Source organism: Gymnoscopelus microlampas (assembly GCF_963454915.1).
Source record: "Gymnoscopelus microlampas genome assembly, chromosome: 4".
NCBI lineage: Eukaryota > Metazoa > Chordata > Actinopteri > Myctophiformes > Myctophidae > Gymnoscopelus > Gymnoscopelus microlampas.
The window spans coordinates 20,191,737-20,213,420 of NC_139941.1; the positions used below are offsets into that span (position 1 = coordinate 20,191,737).

At 40.6% G+C, this 21,684-nt stretch overlaps 3 protein-coding genes across 3 annotated transcripts; 2 read left to right on the plus strand and 1 right to left on the minus strand.

Annotated features, from left to right (window-relative positions):
- Positions 1 to 2,170: 2,170 nt before the first annotated feature.
- ccno (cyclin O) lies at positions 2,171 to 4,723 on the plus strand (the record flags this gene model as incomplete). The annotated part of the gene is made up of 4 exons (XM_084055434.1): positions 2,171 to 2,268; positions 2,780 to 2,999; positions 3,642 to 3,827; positions 4,073 to 4,723. The coding sequence occupies 4 exons, from the start codon at positions 2,171 to 2,173 to the stop codon at positions 4,721 to 4,723; spliced, it is 1,155 nt and encodes a 384-aa protein (XP_083911560.1).
- A 2,545-nt stretch (positions 4,724 to 7,268) lies between these two features.
- On the plus strand, positions 7,269 to 9,688 carry mcidas (multiciliate differentiation and DNA synthesis associated cell cycle protein; the record flags this gene model as incomplete). Its single annotated transcript, XM_084055435.1, has 6 exons — positions 7,269 to 7,332; positions 7,738 to 7,817; positions 8,412 to 8,472; positions 8,585 to 8,799; positions 8,953 to 9,063; positions 9,242 to 9,688. 6 exons carry the CDS (start codon positions 7,269 to 7,271, stop codon positions 9,686 to 9,688), a joined length of 978 nt encoding a protein of 325 aa, XP_083911561.1.
- Positions 9,689 to 17,598: 7,910 nt separating this feature from the next.
- On the minus strand, positions 17,599 to 21,645 carry gpx8 (glutathione peroxidase 8 (putative)). Its single transcript, XM_084055816.1, has 3 exons — positions 21,419 to 21,645; positions 20,339 to 20,600; positions 17,599 to 18,843 (listed from the first exon to the last, which is right to left on the minus strand). Exons 1-3 carry the CDS (start codon positions 21,626 to 21,628, stop codon positions 18,677 to 18,679), a joined length of 639 nt encoding a protein of 212 aa, XP_083911942.1. The 5' UTR covers positions 21,629 to 21,645; the 3' UTR covers positions 17,599 to 18,676.
- Positions 21,646 to 21,684: the final 39 nt, after the last annotated feature.

The following is a 21,684-nucleotide window of genomic DNA, read 5'->3' on the forward strand; positions in this document are numbered from 1 at the left end:
TATAGGCCTACTCCAAGCATTGATTGTTATAGCCTATACGTTTAGTAAAAACAAATCAGATAAAAGTCAGCTTTTACTTTGAAAGCAGAATCAACCCATTCCCAATGGAACTGTAGTTTTTATAGCTTATTCTATATGACTTGACGCAGCTATCGTCTGTCTGTCCCCGATTCCCCTGCTTGTTGGCTCCAGATCTGTCTCTCGATCTGTCCCCAATACCCCTCCCTGTCCCCAATTCCCCCTAAACTGTTTGAGCAGTAATAGGCCTAAGCCCTTTTATTCATGTCTCCCGCTCATTACAAAAATATGAATATAATCTGATAGAAACTATACATTTACTCAAGTAATAGTATCATTTTGAGGTAGGCTACTTTTAATTTACTTGAGTATTTTTCAATACTTCTACTCCACTAGGCTACATCTCAGAGGCATTGTACTTTTTACTCCACTACACTTATATGAAAACTTTAGTTAGAAGTTACTTTGCCTATTTTTAGGCCATTACAAAACATACACAGACAGACCCAGAATAGACAGGAGTGGAAAGCCTTTGTTGCTGCCCTACATGCCAGCCAGCATAGAGGGCAGTAGTAAGTAAGTATTACAAAACATGCATTAACCAATTACGCCCTGTTTTATGCTTGGCTATTAAAAAATAGCTGATTTAGAAAACGTATGAAAGAACTGTAGTATGTTTAGAAGCCAATACTTTACTTTTACTCAAGTACAATTTTTAATGACCATAATATAGTCATTTTATATACAATTATATACAATTTATATACACAACAACCTGGCATAGCCTCCTCATACTGGTCTCACACAGCTGTGGGAGTGGGATGGGATGGGATGGCATTCCACTCCTCAAACAGGATTTGGTCCCTCTAGCTAGCTAGCACAAACAGCAAAGCAAAGCTGATCCCACAAGTGTTCAATTTGGTTAAGGTCAGGACTGTCTGCACTGCCAATTCGGCAGCCAGGCCATTCCAATCTTTCTACTCCCAAACTCTGGAGGTAAACTCTGATACACCCTGCATGTGTTCTTCCTTGTTACTGGTAGACCTCAAACATCCAATCCACCAAACAACACTACAAAAATAACCCACATGCATGCATGCTTATCCCACAAATGCATGTTCCTGGGCACCATCTAAAAGGGAAATAAACAGGCTTTCCTAATATAAAAGTTATTGCCAAGAAGCTTTGTTACAACAGAGACATGATATATATACCAAACACAAATTTCGGGAACTTTTTGTTTCTGTTGTAACCCTATAATATAATGCATAGGAATACAGGAACGCATACTATACATGCATATAATTTATCCATTAGGTAAATGGATTAATCATGACAGAATATTTATATTTTAATATAGTAGTATTTAATTCTGCACACATGCACATTATCCACCAAGTCTTGTGGGTTACAAATCATTGGTTCTCAAAGTCAGCCAGGGGTCCTTGAGGGAGTTCCAGGGGGTCCTCAGCTAAATGATGGATAGTTAGGAACCAAATAATGGACCCTTATGGGTCTGTAACTCTGAGAGTGTATGGAACCGAATTGGTTCCATTTGTAAATTAACATTGATTTTACAATATAAATTGAGGTCCCAGAGATAGAAATGCTATCGGGGTCCGCATTAGCCAATGCATGTCAAACTGGGGGTCCTAGAAATTAAAATGGTTGAGAATCACTGCTAGAGCCGTAAAAATCTTCTCCTATGGGCTAATAAGTGTCAATTTCGGGGTCCTTGACATGAAAAAGTTTGAGAACCATTGTTATAAATGACTGATTATACTCCTATGATTTATTGTTGCAAAGTCACAGAACAAAGAATGACTTGTTTATAGTCATTAGTTACCCATGGCAGTCAATACTACTAGGCATCTTACACCTTGGGTACTTAGTCTTAGGGACGCTGTGGGAGGCTGTAAGAGCGGGGAAGTCCCCGGGAAAACAGACCGTGACTCACACAACACGGATCTCCCACATCATCCAATGACAAGTGAGTGACTGCTAGACCTGGCAGCCAACACAACCATAGGTCGAGCCAGGATGGATCTGAATCTGACAAAGTGAATGAACAGCGTTGTTGTGAGCTTGTAGATCTGCTATTTTCAAAATCTTTTTCTGTACATTTATACATTTGAAAACTTTGAAACGGGACATGATTCTGCATCATTCATCTCCCATGGAAGAAGGAGACGTAGCGATGGAGACGCTCATCACGTCTGCGATTCCACAACAACTGCACACTACAGCGAGGTACAGAAAACCAAAAATAATGTCCAGGCTCAGTGGTGTAAAGTAAAGTAACTACGTTTCAGTACTTTTACTTCTGCTCCAGTACATCTCAGAGGCATATTGTACTTTTTACTCCACTACAATTATTCGAAAACTTTACTTACTAGTTGCTTTGTAGATTTTGATTATTAGGCTATTAACATGCATTAACTACTTCAGCCCATGCATAATATGTTATTTGAAAATAGACGATCTACAAACTCATAAGGCTTTGCAAAGCCAGGTGGTTGTGAGCTTGTAGATCGGTTATTTTCAAAGCATTTTTATATATTTGGAAATTTGTGAAATGGGACATTCTGCCAAATGAGTCTTCTTTTACTTTAAGTAGGCCTATGTTTTCACGCGAATACTTTTGTACTTTTACTCAAGACATTTTTGAATACGGACTTAAGAGTAGCCTACTTCTACACTGCAGTATTGATACTTTTACTTAAGTAAAACATGTGAGTACTTTTTCCCCCACTGTATCCAGGCTGAGCGATTCTGGTTTCGAGGAGGATCTGTCCTCAACTCCTCCGTCCCTAGGCCGGTGTGCCGTGTCTCCACTTCGTCCACATCATCACACACCACTGACTTGTATGAGAGAGCTATCAAACAACTGGCATCACCACTACGCGGACATAGGGTACCAGATACAGAAGGGAAAAGAGACGCAGTTTCATCCTTCTAAGTGCTTAGCACGCCAGCCACAGGTAAGGATATCCACACAGGCAGTGGTGGAAGAAGTACTCTCATTCTTTAATTAAGTAAAACTATACTGCAATGTGGATACTGAATACTCTTACAAATAAAAATCTGGAATAAAACATTTACTTGAGTAAAATTACAAAAGTACAAAAGCATTGGCATCAAAATGTACTTAAAGGTGTAAAATGTATATAAATCTTTTGAAAATAGCAGGTGTACAAGCTCACAATACGTCGCCATGTGAGGCATTGTGAGCTTGTAGATCGGCTATTTTCAAATAGCCAAAATGTATAGGCTGAAGTGGTTAATGCATGTTTTGTAATAATAATCAAAATCTACAAACTCAGTAAAGAGTAGAAGTAAAAGTACTGAAAACTGGAAATACTCCAGTAAAGTAAAAATACCTCAAAATTGTACTTATAAGTATAGTACTTGATTAAACGTACTTAGTTACTTTACACTACTGAGGAATTCCACTAGGGAATGGAAATCATATTGCCTATCATAAACTTTACAGGAAGAATTCATTATGCTAAACCTTATTCTGTTTAGGCTACAACAACATACAAAAAAACAGCACATAGTGGCAGATGTTGGGGGGGAGTTATAAGTTATCTCTGAATCATTTTTGCAGTTTTCTCATGCAGGTGACGCCAGAGGCACGCTGCAAGTTGGTCAGCTGGCTCATCCCTGTGCACAAACATTTCCACCTGTCCTTTGAGTGTTGCTGTCTCGCTGTAAACATCATGGACAGGTTCCTGGCATCTACACCTGTTGCCTCCGACTGCTTCCAGCTACTGGGTGTTACTGCACTTCTTCTCGCTAGTAAACAGGTGTGTGTGTGTGTGTTGTGTGTGTGTGTGTGTGTGTGTGTGTGTGTGTGTGTGTGTGTGTGTGTGTGTGTGTGTGTGTGTGCGTGTGTGCGTGTGTGCGTGTGTGCGCGTGCGCGCGTGCGCGCGTGCGCGCGTGCGTGCGTGCGTGCGTGCGTGAGTGAGTGAGTGAGTGAGTGAGTGAGTGAGTAAAAGACAAGAGAGTTGTCTGCCTTTGAATATTAAAGAAATTCTTCTCTCTTTGGCAGGTGGAGGTGTTTTCACCAGGGATCAGCCAGCTGCTGTCAATGTGCTGCAACGCTTTCACTAAGGAACAGCTCTGTAACCTTGAGTGCCTCGTCCTCCTCCGCCTCAGCTACCGGCTAGCTGCCCCCACCCATGCCTTCTTCTTGGACTACTACACCCACTGCAGCATGGCTGCCCACATCACCACCAGGGGCATCGATGGGTCAGTGTGGGCGGAGCACCAGGATGCAAAGGAACCATGGCAACGCAGCAGCCTCGCACAAAGCATATGCGAGTTGACTCTAGCAGACTACGCCTTCAATAAGTACCCTCCCTCCCTCACTACTGGCTGTGCACTGAGCATTGCTGATGAGCTACTGAGTCAACTATCAGAAACGACTGAACATTCAGAAAGAGTCGTGCACTCTCAAGAAGATGAGAAAGGCTATTTTTGTATTGAACTCTCCAGTAATAAGCGATCATTGACGGACAGTGCTTCGCCCCAAGCGGTTGATAGGCACAGACAGCAGATTGGTTCTGTGTCAGTAGAGCATCACTCCAAGGCTGTGGTCCAGGATAGCCATAGCCACAGTCTGGCTCAGGAGTGCAGGGAAAACTTGAAGCTGCTCGTGTCTCTTAACCAGGAGATGTTGCAAGTCATAGAAATGACGTGATTACTAATAGCAAGTGAAATGGGAACCGCAGTTCAAGTATTTAAATGTGAATGTCCAGCTCTGATGTTTGTTATTTGGTTATTTTTCAGAGGTGGTGGAAGTATCTATACACCATAGCTGAGATATGTGAAGAATGTGTCCCTCTGGAGAGCAATTTGATATTGTCTGATTCAATAGTCTAGAAGTACAATTATTTACCTCATATGCAGTCAAAGTTGATTTCAAATGCTGAATTGTGTTTTAGCGTTGTTGTGTTTCACAAAGAGATGTCATTGCATGTACTGTATTTATTATTAGCATCTCTTGTATCTTGTATCTCTGTGATCTGTGTGTCAAAGCTTTGTTCTAAATAATCAAATGCTCCACTGAATGCACTGGCTTGAGACTTCTCAGACATTTCTTATGGATGGTAGTTACTGTTGTAACATGTTTACAATATAAAGGTCATGAAAAATATGCAATAAATAAAAAAGTAAAAGAACATGAATGATCTGATGCTCCTCTTTGAATGAGTGATGAATGATGAACTCTCTCATTCTTTAAACTTGCCCATACTGATGGCAGATAAACAGATTTATGATAGGCTTCAAATAAACATTACTATAGATCCCATGAAAATGTTTCTGTTTTTTAATTGCAATTAATAGGAAAGTAGGCTAACTGAAATCTATTTTTGCCGATATATTGGTTGGTCGTGCTACATATTACCCTAGAGCTTTCTTCAGCAATAATTGTATGAATTATTTCACTGTTGCAGTATAGCCTACTGTATTTGTTTCCCATAAACAGCTTTATAGTGAGAAATCTATAAACCTGCTTCTGCAATTAAGAAAACAAATTAGACCAAAACCACCAGACTGCAGTTCATATTAATGGAGCTTATATGTCACAAGGAACATCATTTTGAACTGAAATAATAAAGGCAGGCCTAAACTAAAGTGAACAGTGGAGTTATAGTTACTAGTTACTTTGTAGATTTAGATTAGTATTACAAAACATACATTACCCACTTCAGCCCTATATATACATTTCGGCCATTTGAAAATATAGCCGCTCTACAAGCTCACAATGCCTGTGTGCATCAATATGCTATTTTCAAAAGATTTTAATACATTTTATACATTTGAAAACGGCATAATGAGAAATGTTAAATTCTGGACGTTTACTTGTAACAGATTATTTCTACATTGCAGTTGTGATACTTTTACTTAAGTAAAAAATTACAGTACTTTTTCCCACCACTGGTGAACACTTGTTTTCACGCCCCTATGCGTGCTGATAATCCATCGCGCGTGGCAGTTTGACCCGCTGACACGCTGCAGACCACACAGGTGCATTCAGCGTTAAGGGCCAAGCAAACAACACACACACACACACACACACACACACACACACACACACACACACACACACACACACACACACACACACACACACACACACACACACACACACACACACACACACACACACACACACACACACACACACACACACACACACTCATGTTTGTTTACAAATAGAGACATTTGTCATGAGTGTTTGCAGTGCTGTCTCCTTTTAATTGCCCTTTTCCTATTCCATTTCCTTTTAAATGGGGACACGATCGAGCCTTGACCTTTTAGACATGTTACGCACGGTGCGTTGGGCATTATATAGTGGAATCAATTTGATAAATAGAAAATATCGCGTGACAAGTTTTCAATATAAAATGTATAGAAATCTTTTGAAAATAGCAGATCTGTGAGCTATTTTCAAATGGCTGAAATGTATAGAGCTGAAATGGGTAATGTATGTTTTGTAATAATAATGAAAATCTACAAAGTAACTAGTAACTATAAGTTTTCATATACAGTAGTTGTAGTGAAGTAAAAGCACAATATTTTCCTCTGAGATGTAGTGGAGTAGAAGTAAAAGTATAGAAAACTGTATACTTAAGTACAGTACTTGAGTACATGTATATTTAGTTACTTTCCACCACTAATCAAAATACATGAGTGCAGTGTGCACAGAACAACACACTCGGCACGGGGGCTCTCAGTCAGTCTCCGGTCCCTTGGTGAATTCCGTTTTGGCGCAAAGCACCTGCTTATGGCGCCGTTATGCGCGGTACCACTTGATCCACTTCGGACCAGAAAACCGTTAGGCTGCACCAATTTAATCTCCGAGGACGCTGGCATTCCCTGGAGACCAGAAACACGCACAAACATGCTTTTGATTGGGCCAAAAGCACGGGACCGCGGCACGGAGTGTCATAAACCGGGAGAATATTTTCTATATCAACCTTAAAAGCACAACTATGACTTCCTTTCCTTCATTGCATTTCACATTTCGTCATCATCCAGACCTTAAAGATGCAGAGGGATAGAAGAGTATTTGGTGCGATCTGTCCCAACAAAATGGGCCAACAGGGCATGAGACTGAGAGCTGCTGCAAACAAAAAGGTAATTTAGCATTTTACACTCAGTTCTTATAGGCTACGTTTAGTAGTTTACGTTTCTGATAAAAAAAATGATAAATGTTGTGCATGCAGGGCAAAGTGATGATGCCAAGGAGCAGCAGTCCAATCACGGAGTACGTCGACAAGATGCCCTGCATCGTTGAACAGGGTATGCACAGTGATGGAAGAAGTTTTCAAATGTATAAAAAAACATTTGAAAATAGCAGATCTACAAGCTCACAATGCATCACAAAGTGAGACGTTGTGAGCTTGTAGATGTAGATCTGCTATTTTCAAATAGCCAAAGTATATATATAGAGCTGAAGTGGTTAATGTATATGTTTTGTAATAATAATCAAAATCTACAAAGTAACTAATAACTATAGAAACTCAAGTTTTCAAATAATTGTAGTGAAGTAAAAGTAGGCTACAATATTTGCCAGTGAGATGCAGTGGAGTAGAAGTAAAATTATAGAAAATTGGAAGCACTCCATAGTAAAACATACCTAAACATTGTACTTAAGTTAGTTAATTTACATCACTGGTACACTAGCATGTTTTCCTTATATTACAGCCTTTGCAACAATTGCATGGGATGATCTGGACGACTGCGCATCCATGATGAGACGGGAGAGTGACTCCCTTGACTCGCAGGTGAGACAACTCCGTTTCCATGGAACACTTTTAATCATTTTTTACATATCACCTATATCAGTAGGCCTAGTTCTCACCCCCCTGGGGGTCGCGACCCACAGGTTGAGAACCACTGTCTGATACCATGCTAAATTTCTCTAGTTTGAGAGAGAAAGTGAGTCATTGTTCTTTTCTTCGACGTGGAGTGAAAGCGCTACATCACTCCTACACAGTTAATGTTTTACAGGGTGTGTGGCGTGTGTGTTGGAATTCTTCACGAATGACAATGCAGTTTGCTCTCGCCACGTGGGCTACCTATAGCCTATAAAGCTTTTCCATAATTGGTTCGACCTCAGAACTGAAGTCATGTCCACACACTGCCTTTTAGACGCAACTCAAGCACATCTGCACCCGTGCGCCTTTACGCGACCGCACACTGAGCCTGCTAAAATGACCACAATGTTCTCAATGGACCCACCTCACTGTGCTTGGTTCTGTTGGGATTTACAGGTAGAACTGATCATATGCTTCTCCTGGAAATATGCTTCTCCTGCACCATATTATTATTATCATCTTATTTAATCTAATTATTTGTGTTTCTTTTTTTATCCACAGGTAAATGAATCTGATGGAGATGACCAAGACTTTGGAGAATATGCATTGGACTTCATTGCAGGTGATGAAGGCACCTATAGTATTATTATTATTATTATTATTGTTATCACTGTCACTCTTTGGGCTAGAAGTGCCTGCATGGGAAGCTAAACTGCATGATCATTCCTTTCCAGATTCTCCTGCCACATTAGAGAGCAGTCTGTCTCCTGCTGGACTAGTACCATTTCAGGGCTGCATCATACCTCCCCTCACCCCTCACCCTGACATCTCTTCAGGACACAGTCATCCAGCGGCAGATCAACCCCATGTCCAAGACAGCACTCTGTGGAAGGACATAGCTCAGCATCAAGGAAGGATGCTGGGAGGTACCTTGGAAACCAACAACCAGGTATATAATTGTGACTAATGACCAGACCGGAGAAATAATACATTTACCCTATGGCCTTGATGAGGCAACTTTTATTTGAGTATGTTTTTTAGCCCTATTTCACTGAGTGCTGTGTCAGCATGATGAGACAGATGTGCTCCTGTGTTTCTGCAGCTTCATGAGGCTGTGTGCAGAAGGCAGCAAGAGATCAACTCACTGCAGGAGAGGAATTTTCACCTCAGGGAACTGGCCAGCCGGGCCAAGGACCTGGCTTCAGTACTTGATGTAAGTACAGTATGACGTGTATTAAAAGCCTTAGTTATATATGCGGGCAAGGACATGACCCAGGGAAATCATTCGATTTCCTTTTGACTCTTCATCTGACCGACCCAAAAACTAAGCTCCATACACCTATGCCATAAATGTACTATGCCTAATCTTTATTTCTGCAATTCCCTCTTAGAAGCTGATGACTGTCAGAGAGCCAAGTCTAACAGAACCAGTGTTACCGTCAAGTGATACCACCTGCAATTCAACAAGCCCTTGTAAGAGGCAGCGATTGGATGAGGAATGTGAGTCAGTGACCTCTGGCTCCTTCGTGGAGGACATTCTTAGGGACATCAGCACACGCTGCAACGCTGTCCTTCACAGCAACGCTAAGGGTCCAAGACCGCAGCAGGAGTGCGACAGTATACGCATGTATGGCTCATTCTCAGGCCTACAGACTTGTATCGCCAAAGGCAGCAGTGCAAGTGTGGTTGGAGAAGATGCAGGAGAACATGCATCTTTCAGGACTTCTATCAGAGAGCACTGCACCATAAGGACCCAGGTGTTTCCTCAAGGACATGCCTTTACCTCAAGGACTCAGCATGGAGGATACAGATTCCGCTGGGTGCCCAACCACAGCTGAAACAGCCCAGATGAAATAGCTGCCGATTTTAAGCTATCATTCCAACCTGCCAAGAATAGCCCTGGCAGCTATTTGAATAGGTCCAATGGCCCATGCATTTGGAAGCACTGGAGTACACAGGAGTGTGGGTGGGCAACTACTATTGATGCTTAGCTGATACCGTGTAGTGGTGTCTGTAAATTATTGAGCAGTGTCTTCCTCAGGTAGCATGCTAAGCTAATCAGCCAGAGCTGATTGCTCAGCAAAGTAAATAATACTGCCTAAGATTTTGTTTACATTGTGTTCCTGTTTACATGGCCTGAGGGCCCAAATCCAGTGATCCCTCAAACAATGGCGCATGCAGCAATGTCATGTTTACTTTCACACCTCACAATGGTTCCCATGTCTTTCTATTTAAAACATTTTCATGTAATAAAAAGTGATCATCTATTAAGTTGCCTGAATGACTAAGAGTGATTTGATGCATTGATGATGTTTTAAGAGATATCTATTCCAATATGGTAACACATTTCATTGATAACTTCCCTTGTTTGAGCAGCAAAACAAATGTAACCCAGTGACCTTCTGAAGTACTGCTTTCACATTATTTTGTCACCGTCTGAGTGGCTGCAGACTGAGAGGGGACTTGAAGTCATGATGGATCTCATTCAGAATCTTTGTTATCTTTTAGATCCATTTCCTAATTGTTGTCTAAATCTCTCAATGGAAGAGTAGAGAAACCACCTCCAACAGATGTGCTATAGTTATATGGTATTAACATACAAAAAAAGCTTTATTTATAATTTAAAAAAAAACATTCCAGATTGCAGCTTTAAAACCCTTTGGTAACAATTTGGTTTGATTCCGATCCAGTAAATGGAGAAAGTTTGAGGCAACTTACATAGGGAATGAGTTCATCTTACTGTTCATCTTACTTAATTCACAGCTTTAAAGCCCAATTTTGGAAACAATATAGGTAGCTGATATATTGCACTTTTACCTTAGCGCTAGGTATACTTTTGGTTGCTTGTTTTTTGCAGGAAATGCACTTAAGACTTCTGGTGATTAGTAGTTTTCGTTCCATACCTATGTTGAATACACTTATTGTAAGTCGCTTTGGATAAAAGCGTCTGCTAAATGACTGTAATGTAATGTAATGTAATATATTATTCAGCTTCAGTAAAAGGAAAAAGATTTGAGGCAACTTACATTGGGAACACTGTGACTTTGAGGTCTTACCTTTGCAATGCACAAAATAATAATAATCAAGGTGAGATGAATATGTCTGGAGAGGGTGACCCTCTGACCCTTGATATGACCCTATGACCTAACCTCCTTCCCTCACTGCTTTGGGCTTTAGCTGTAAAGAATGGGTTCATGTGAGGCAGACTGAGCCAAAGGTGAACATCAAATCTCTGCCAAGACACCTGTTCAAACTCCCCAGTCTTGGTCTGTTTGCCTACACTGTATCCTGAGTGTTCATTTAACTCTGAGAGTGTGCAAATGGACCCTTAGGGGTCCATTTGGTTTCTTACGGCAACGCACCAGTCCAATATAATTTTACAGAGCTGCTGTCATGATTCTGTTAGTTTAAGGAGGATTTAACAACCGTAATGGAGATAAGATCACACTGATAATGAGATGGAGACCTAAATGAGTGCATTCACACAGGACTGTACTCATGGAAACAAAATACAAGAAATGAAGTACATTGTATTGCCTAAAGTAGAGATGATGTCGATGCTAGATTATAAACCTTCATTGATAGCCTGCAGGGAAATTCAGTCAATTGAATATGAATGCAGATGAATTCCCCATTCCCATATCCCTATTCTAACGCTAGCTGCAATTTTGAGCTTGCACAGCTTGCAAAGAATTTCACCCACTCTTTTACACCTGTAATCATGTGACGTGACAATAAAGTTGTTTTTTCAATTTCACAAATATTGAGTTTGTACACAATATAATACTGTTTCAAAGTACTACTGCCTCAGTGCTGTTGTTGATGTTGTTCTGCTGTGTTCATCCAATAGGACTTATAGTGCAGCTTGATGTTTATACACTCCAATTTAGTCATTATGTCAATTCATTCCTTCCTTGCCACTATACTTTTGTACCCTACACATGCTAAAATGTGGGGTAATAACATTTCCAATGGTTTATTGTCATGATAATCAGTTTTGACACATTGAATTATGTTTTTGTGTCAGCGTTAATCATTTAATCACAGGTTAGATAGAATAGAATGATATGAAAACTGAATGCCTTTGTGCAAAGAATGTCTGCAATGATATTCCTATGCCAGTGACTTTAGTGCTTCACAGTAAAAAACAAGTTATGTTGAGAGAGAGAGAGAGAGAGAGAGAGAGAGAGAGAGAGAGGGATATTCACAGACCATTCTGGACCTGGTTAAAAAGGTGAGTTTGATGTGATGTTTTACTTTGAAATCTAAACTTTCAGAGATTATAAAAAAAACATTCTGTGTGTGTGGGTGCGTGCGTGCGTGTGTGCGTGTGAGAGAGGGAGGGGTGTCATGTGACACCTTGAAAAACATTATAGTATTAATGTTCATAATCTTCAATAGATGTGTGATAACATTTGCTAAGAAAGATTTAAGTATAATTCCCCTTTGTTTTCCATTCTTGAGAGTAATTCTGTGGTGCTATGTTTGGCATAACATCTGTTTTCAGGCCTATAAGCTTTTTCTGTTCCAGCACAGATTTCTAATTCATTTGGAATCACAATTCAAGAAAGATAATTATCATGTTATTTGCACATACAAGGAATCTCATTGATCATACTGAAAAAAGAAGGAAAAAAAAACATACAAAACATAGCCTACGAATAATAGAATATTCTAAGCTATAAGAGGTATATGCCTAATATTGGCTTGCAAAGATATTTGATATCCTATATAATTAATTCCAGACTATCGGTATTTCATAGGTAACCGTTTAGATTTGGTTGCCAACCTATTAAGCAAACACGACCCATGATAGAACCCCTTGGCTCGCCTTCAGCGACTTTTGCGGCAAACAAATCCGTTTGTCATTGACCAGCATTGACTAATAAGAGCAGGCATGTGGGGTAACGCTTTGTTTAAGCATCTTGTGTGCTCCTGCCACATTTGACCGGTTAAGCTACCGCCAAACCGCAGGGGAGAATGCGGGAAGGAAAGGAAAACATTGAAACAATACGTTTCTAAGGTAACTAAAATAAAACCGAGTTTCCACTTGGTCTGATTGTTGCGGTAAAGACGTCTAGGGAAATCGTTTTTATTTGGATAGCTTTTGCTGCCCTGTTGACAAGTCTTTATTATAATGACATTTTGAAGATAAAGGTGAAACGTGTGGTTTCTCAATGTCAGTGCATGGTGGAAAAAGTAGCTGCTCAAGCTGTGAGCTTGTAGATCGGCTATTTTCAAAGTGGTTAATGTAGGCTATGTTCATTTATACAAATCTAAATCTAAAAAGTAACTAGTAGGCTAACTAAAGTTTTCAAATAAATGTAGTGGAGTAAAAGTATAATATTTTCCTCAGAGATGTGGTGGAGTAAGTAAGTATTGAACATTGGAAATAGGCTACTCCACTAAAGTAAAAAAATCCTCACAATTTTGAAAATGTTGTGAAATTGCTCAATTTTGTCACAACTGCTCACATATGTGAGCTTGTAGATCTGCTATTTTGCATTTTTACGCTTTTTTTACTTTTTAATACATTTTATACATTTGAAAACTTGTGAAATGGAACATTCTGCCTAATGAGTATGTACTCAAGTACATTTTTATACGGGACTTCTACTTGTAAACAGATATTTTTACACTGTGGTATTGATACTTTTACTCAAGTAAAAAAAATGTGAGTACTTCTTCCACCACTGCTGTTGATTCATTGTCATTGAGAGCACCTGTGGTGGAGGCTCGTGGCTCAGGGTGTGTGTGTGTGTGTGTGTGTGTGTGTGTGTGTGTGTGTGTGTGTGTGTGTGTGTGTGTGTGTGTGTGTGTGTGTGTGTGTGTGTGTGTGTGTGTGTGTGTGACTGTGTGTGTGTGTGTGTGTGTGTGTGTGTGTGTGTGTGCGCGCGCGCGCGCGTGCGTGTGTGTGTGTGGGAAGGAGAGGAGCGCATATGGAAGTGGCAGGTGGTGCTCTCGCGCCCTTCAGCTCTCTTAGCGCCATGCAGCTCATTAGATGGCTGAGCAGCCCAAGGATATGTAGGCTGCTACTATAATGGTGCATATAAGCCACAAACTCATCTTTTGGTGTTATCGATGACAATTACAGGGGAAATAAGGCACTTTCAGTGTCAATTAAAATTGATAAAATAAAAACAGCTGCTGTAGGCCTGATCCAATAATGATAATAATAATAGGCCTAATAATAATAATAGGCCTGATGTCAGATTAAGAGTAATTTTCATTTATTTAATATTTACCCCACATTTTGGGGTCCAACACTTTAGACAATGTAGTAGCTAGGCTAGAATGTAGAAGTAATGTAGGCCTATTACAGCTGCTAGACGACTATTTTCTCCCTTAGGATATAAGATTTGGATGTACTACATCCAAATCTTATATATTACATCCGATGTAGGCCTATAAAATATAAACACAACATGCACCAAATACCATCTAATTCCAACCCTTGTTTTTCTAATATGCTGTAGGCTACAATGTAGCCGCCCTATCCTATATGCAATTTAACCTCTTCATCTTGTGATGTTTGACGTGGCGATTGACGTGGCAATTGACGTGGTGATTTTCTATATTGAATCAGACTAGATAGTTTTGAATAGGCCTGTAATGGTTGTTCATTCCTTCAGCCATCAATGAATGACGCAGCCAAACACAATAGATCCTTTTCCATGACAACAATGCCATGATGTGACGACGGTGCCCTTGGTTCTAAACTGATAAGACGGTGCTGCCGCCACATTGCCGCGTCGTCACTTTTACAGTCAGTGGTGGAAAGTAACTAAGTACATTTACTCAAGCACTGTACTTTTTTGTACAATTTTGAGGTGTTTGTATATACTTTACTTGAGTTTTTCCAATGTCCAAAACTTTTACTTCTACTCCACTACATCTCAGAGGCAAATATTCTACTTTTTACTCCCTACAACAATTATTTGAAAACTTAGTTAGTAGTTACTTTATAGATTTTGATTATTATTACAAAACATACATTAACCACTTCAAACCATATACATTTCGGCCATTTGAAAATAGCCAATCTACAAGCTCACAATGCCTATCTGCTATCTGCAAAAGATTTGTATACATTTGAAAACTTGAAATGGGACATTCTGCAAAATGAGTAGGCCTACTTTCTACTTTTGGTACTTTTAGGTACATTTTGATGCCAATACCTTTGTACTTTTACTCAAGTAAATGTTTTATTCCGGACTTTTACTTGTAACAGTGTTACAGTGTAACAGTGTTGCAGTAGTATTGATATTGATTGAGTAGGCTTTTCCCAGCACTGACAGACAGTCAGCTTGTTGTCATGTGTTTCTAGGGGAACCCACAACGCGAAGGGAATCCCTGAACCGCCGTATAGAAGCTTCCCGCTCCATCAACCCGCCAGGGACTATATTTAGGACCATGGGCTCCTCCAGTAGAGAGAACAGAGTAGACAGACCAGGTGCTCACGGCATGGGTTCAGCGTTTCATCAGCATTTCTTGTGCAGGGGAAGATTTACTGTTTCTAAAGTATGAAACTTAACAAAATATTGGAGATTCATTCGTTGGGGTAGATTAGGGCGATTAGGTGGTAAGAAATAGCAGTAGGCCTATGTTTTCAGTGAGAATTGGAAAGCCTGTTTGGTGACCAGGATATTGCTGAGAGGACACAACCCATACAAATCTTCAGCTCAGAAGGTAAGTGTCACTGTGTGTGAAAATAACTAATGTAATGCAACTGTCAAGTGGCCTATTATAGGACTATAGCAGTTGTTCTGGGGTCCGGGGACCCCCAGGGGTCCTTGTGGGCGTTCCAGGGGGTCCCCAGCAAAATTACTTAATATAACTTAACCACTTTAACCCCACATATAGGCTATTTGAAAATTGATCTACAAGCTCATGTTTAGAGCTTGTAGATCTGCTATTTTTTAAACATTTTAACAACCCAAATCCTGTAGGATTTGAAAAAAAATGGGGGCCCGTGACCAAATACATTGGGGGGGGGGGGGGTCAATTGAGCTAAAATAGTTACATTCCAAGTTGATGGTGACAGTGTGGCAGTGTACCGCCGCTGGCTGTGTGATCTGATTGACAGCTGTCAGCTACACTCCTCACTGCTGCCATCTGCTGGCTTCAAGCACCATTACTGTCTTTGCCAGTCAATTACTCCACATCGTGCACATAACATCAAAATTGTCCATATCACATCTGAAAGTGAGGTAGATGCATTGTGTCAATACATGAAACACCTATAAGCTTGTGACTGTTTGGGAGGCAGTGTAATGTTAGCTGACGTCACCACTTGCCAGCTCACACTGCTCTGCAGCCTAACTAGTTACCTAAACTATCTGAAGTCTTCACCCTTGTACTCGCAAGACATAGCCTCATGGCCAGGACTCACACCCATGCACTTTTCAAGGAGGACAAAACTTCAACAAAGTATATGAAGCTGGGTTCCGATTTGTCACTTAAAGGAGTTGTTCACCCAAGAAAATACTTATTTTCTATCAATTACACACACCATGAAGCCCTGTATTCATGGAGATAGTTTAGTTTTTGTTGCATTCCTAAGCCAATAATTTGATGACCGGGTCATCGATCTATAGAAGACTCTTAGAGACTCCGCCAGTCATCAAATTATTGGCTTAGGAATGCAACAAAAACTAAAACATCTCCATGAATTCAAGGCTTCAGGGGGTGAGTACAATTGATAGAAAATAAGTCATTCTTTGGGTGAACTACTCCTTTAAAGCCTACACTTATAGCACAATTCAGTGGCCCTGTGGTTGTGTCTGCCGCTGAGACTGGGAGGTCAGGGTTCAATTCCTGGCTGAAACATAACAAAGTTAAAAAATGGTACACAACGCCTCCCTGTTTGGCACTGAGCATCAAGGGCTGGAGGTTAAGTCCCTGCGTCATACAAGCACCAGGTCCAGGCAGGGGCTCACCCTGCCTGGACATGACGCTCGTATGACGCAGGGACTTAACCTCCAGGCCTTGATGCTCAGTGCCTCAAGCTACAGAAACAGGAGGTCTCCTGACCTGTGGGCCTCATGGCTCGGGAACCATTGTTCCCAATGCTACTTATTGTGCAACGCAACCTGTATGTTTCAGACCCAGCTTCAAAATCTGTGAGAAGAGGCTTCCTTTCTGATGCTCCTGTAACGCTGGTGATGTCCCAACACAAGGCTGTTATCTTGAAGCAGCCGACCATGAAATGGTTAGTTTTAACGATACAGATTCCTTCATTTGAAATGCCTGTAATGTAGAAAATTGTACGGCTTGATCATAACAGACCTGGCCTAATATCAGCCTTTCCTCTTGGGTGGCTGGAAGGCAGTGTCTCGTTAGCTGGTGGTTTGTGTTTACCAGCTTACCTGCTGCTGCCCCTCCAGCTGTTCATGATAAATCCACCTCAACGGTTCACTTTAAACTCTTTCAGTTCAAAAAACTATTTGATTTCTAACTTTGTTATTGTTTCAATAGACATTTTGTCCATCCTCTGTAATAGTATGCTGTCATGATGAGGCAGTACTGTGTTAGCTGGCTGTTATCAGTTCAGCAGCTAGCTACATACTTCCATATCAAGGCATCTGATCTGACATTGTGTTAATATTCTGAAGATTCATTCACATTTGAACAGAGTAACTGTGAAAACGTTACTCATGTTAAGTATATATGTGTGAACTTGATACAATATTATTAACAATAATAATAGTAATATTTCAAAAATACTTTTATTACAGAGTGGTTGTTCAAAACTCTGAGATCAAATCAACTATACTATAGTGATTCACCTCATGAGGGTTACTGTGACAAAATACATGGTATACGACATGTAATTCAATGTAAACAGTGGTTGTAGAAACACAGGTTTGGGCAGTCTCTTTTTTTTCTCCAATCCAAAATGTGGAATTCAAGGACTAAACAATACTTCACAGTGGTCATTACGACCATCTTTATCCGTTTGGTCATTTTTCCTTTATCTGGTCCATGTTATACACAGAAAAAACAGAAAAAAGTTTACAAACTAAGGGTACGGTCACACCAAACTTTGATTCTTGTTGTTTGTTGCTTGTGCATCTTTCTGTGTATTGCACACACCTTGCGTTTAAGTGTTCTATGCACCAAGGCACCTCCAATAGAGTAAAAGTCTATTTGAAGCAGATAATTGCTCGAGACAGTTGCTGCTTTCCCCCTCTGTCCAAATGGAGGAGTCGAAGACGGACCGGCCTGGCAACGTCAAGACAGAAGGCGCTGCAAGCTACTCCATCTTTTAGGCCACGCTGGCTGCACAAAACAGGCGGCCACGCACAACCTGCATTTATCAGCCTGTAGCCATAGTTCGGTTTGACCGTACCCTAAGCACGCATATCCAAAAGATCCCAGGTGCTGGACAGAAGAACATGTTAAAATAGAAAAATAGAGTCCGCACACTGAATCATGCTTCCATATTTACTTTATTCTTTTAAGGTGACGTTTTGAGAGTCTTAGCTCTTCCTCAGCTCTGAGGTAGAGCTAAAACTCTGAAAATGTCACATTTGGTGGTAATACAATAAATAATAAATTAACAATGGGAGCATTATCCAGTGTGCAGACTCTACTTTTCTATTTCCATCTTATACAAAGGACAGACAGACAGACAGACAGACAGACACACACACACCTCTTCCTTATTTTCTTCCTGGTCATACGCCAACTGATAGTCTTTACCACGCAAACCACTGAGCAGCAGGGAACATCTCACTGTAATAGCCCAGTTCAAATAGTGTGCATACTGTAAATGGAGATGTGTCCAATGCTTCCGAATCGCCCCACATCATGGAGGACATGCATCAAAGCTCCTCCACTCTTCTCTTTAAAATGATTGCACGGACGAGCATCGTGGCTTCTTGACGCACACTCTCAATTTGCTCGTCAGCTCGCCAGAACCGAACCACTTTACCCTCTGGATTAACTAGAAACTTCCAGAAGTTCCACTTTGGGATTTTCCGCACAGAATCTGCAAAACAATGGCAACACAGGACATTAGTTGCATGGCTGAGACATAGCAAAGTTTAAAAATGGTACCAACGCCTCCCAGCTTGGCACTGAGCATAATTAAATACACTCCACTTAACCTCTTAAACCCTATATAATTAGTTACACTCCACTTAACCTCTTAAACCCTATATACTTCATTGACCGGGGTAAAAAATAGTCGATCTACAAACTTGTAGACCTACCATTTTCACCAAATGTTTGCCTATTTTCAACTATTATGACTATAGGGTTCATGTGGTTAAAGTCAGCTGGTGCTCTGTGACAGTAGTGTGGTTTGGCGCGAATATTCACATATTCATACTTTCTGCATGAGATCAATAACTCAAACACAACATAGGCCTACTATATAAACAATAAAATAAAAAAGACAACCAAAATGGATGGGACCTAGTGACATAAAAATAGAAAGATCCACACCAAATAGCTCCGGTTAAAATGACTGACAAGCCACACAGCCTCTTTGTCAGACTTAAAGGAGTAGTTCACCCAAGAAACGGTCTCTCCGGTAGGAGACTCAAATGGAGATATTAGCATCTTTCCGCCGTCATCAAATTATTGGCTTAGGAATGCGACAAAAACATTTTTTGGGTGAACTACTCCTTTAACCAATCATCAAACTCTATATTGCCCAGGGTCCCCCACGACAGGTGGAGACCTGCCAAACTTGTATTTGAATCAGCAGAAGACCCCTGTGCACAGTATTTGACAGTTTTCCACCGCATCTATTGAATATTTGTTCCAATAAAAAAAAAAAGCTGTAGGCCTAGTAGTAGGCCTAATCAGCAGTTATAGACTATACCTTTGGTATTTGGAGTGACAGTTTTACATAAATGGAAATGTCTCCTAAATTAAGAACAATTATTAATTGTAACTAACTCATTCACTGCCAGAATAAATAAATGAATCTTAACTAGTAACTTGACTATTTGCAAATCTCACTTAAAGTGAAATTTGCAAATAATTGTTGTGACAATATTGAATATGAAATTATGAAATATGAATATGAACATCTTTCCCCCCCGTTTCTACGTTGTACATAGTGTTTTATATTTGTTGATGATATTGTATTTTGGTGTTATTTTTATGCTATGTTGATAAATACATAGGACCACAATGGAAACAAGTCCCCAGGACATTTTGTGTCCTTTTAGCCCAAATGTCTGACTGTACCTTGTGCTGTTTACATTTCTGTCTATTAAAGTATTCAATCAATCAATCAATCAATCAAATCATCAAACCATTAGGCCTAGCTGTGTGAGTCTTATGTCTCACATCCTGGAGTAGGCAATAGGCCTGTGATGTATAAATCTTTAGTTAAACGACTACACAAATCCATAGTGTTTTTAATCATCTATTTGTAACTCACAGGGTATACAAATTGTACCTTTTCAGAGTTAAATGAACACTCAGGATTTGTGTGATAGATAAGAATGAGGAATGACAACTGAACTGACCTGTGAGGAATTTAAAGGCAGGGTCGGCCTCGGAGCCCATTATTTTGATCTTGCTGAAGAAGGGGAAGGTGATGCCATACGTGGACTTGGCGAACGCCTCTATGTGAGGGCTGCTCCCCGGCTCTGTCTCTCCGAACTGTCCGCAGGGGAACGCCAGCACGTTGAAGTGAGACGTTCCCAGCTCCCGGTGCAGCTCCTGCAGAGAGCGGTAGTTCATCTCTGAGTGCTCGCTGTAACTCGCCACGTTTACAACTAAAGACGCCTGTGTGAGAAGAAAAACACAACTTTACGTATAGCAATGAAAATAACCAGACTATGCATCTGCGCAGAGAAACATGGCTGTCAATATTCAAGATTAAAAATGAGCCTTGGATCAAGACTATCATAGATATATATATATATATATATATATTTTTTTTTATCGATTTTGACATTTGCATATCTACGATAGTCTTGGGCTGCACCCGGCTAGAGCGTCCTGGACTTTCACCAGTAAAACCCGTATTTCTCCCAACATGTACAAATGCAAAATATAAGGTGCTTACTCGGTTGCCCCAAATATTAACTCGGCATTCGGAATATTTGTGCACTGTATCAGTCCGTATTTCTCAATAAATATGTGCTTTAATCCCGTCTGTGCCTGAACGCCATTCCCCCCCCCTCGTTTGCCTCCTATTTACATTGAGTGTAATACCGGCTTTCACCGGATGCGCCCCGTCACTACTACCCTTTGAGAAATAACTTCCGACAGAATCCCACACAGACGGGATTAACACATATCTATTGAAATATCCGGACTAATACAGTGCACACAGGTTCCGAATATTGAGTTAACATCCTGGGCTACATGGTCAGCACTTTATCTGATTTTTTGTACACGTCCGGAGAAGTACGGGTTTTCCGCGCGAATGTTCATTGACAATTGGGGGGTGAAGCCAAAGACAAGACTATCATAGATATGAAAGTAAAAGTCAGACTCGATCAAATAGGCCTACATATGATAGTCTTCATCCAAGGCCTGAAAAAAAGATAGTTGGTCCTAAGCCTCCTACGAAGTTGCTGATGATGATGTGGACTTACTTTGCCGCGATACTTCTCCAAGGAAACCGTTCGCCCCTTTGCGTCTTTCACCTCAAAGGAATAAAAATCCTTTTGTTTTGTCGGCTTAAAAAGTTGGGTGTGCAGAAGAAACAAACAACCCATGCCTACTGTCATACTCAGAAGAACCGTGAACACCTTTTCTTTTCGTTTCGAGGACTTGATGGGACGATAACCCCCTAAAGCCTCCATCTTGGAGGGGGAAGAATGGAAGGTTTACTTGGTACTTTCTTAGGGGGACGGGGCTC

Bases quoted from the DNA above. Each gene is read 5' to 3' on its own strand.
- gpx8 (XM_084055816.1), bottom strand. From the start codon at position 21,628: ATGGAGGCTTTAGGGGGTTATCGTCCCATCAAGTCCTCGAAACGAAAA. The intron at 20,601-21,418 runs GTAAGTCCACAT...CTTCTCACACAG, and splicing joins TGGAGAAGTATCGCGGCAAA to GCGTCTTTAGTTGTAAACGT. The intron at 18,844-20,338 runs GTCAGTTCAGTT...ATTGTTTTGCAG, and splicing joins TGCCTTTAAATTCCTCACAG to ATTCTGTGCGGAAAATCCCA.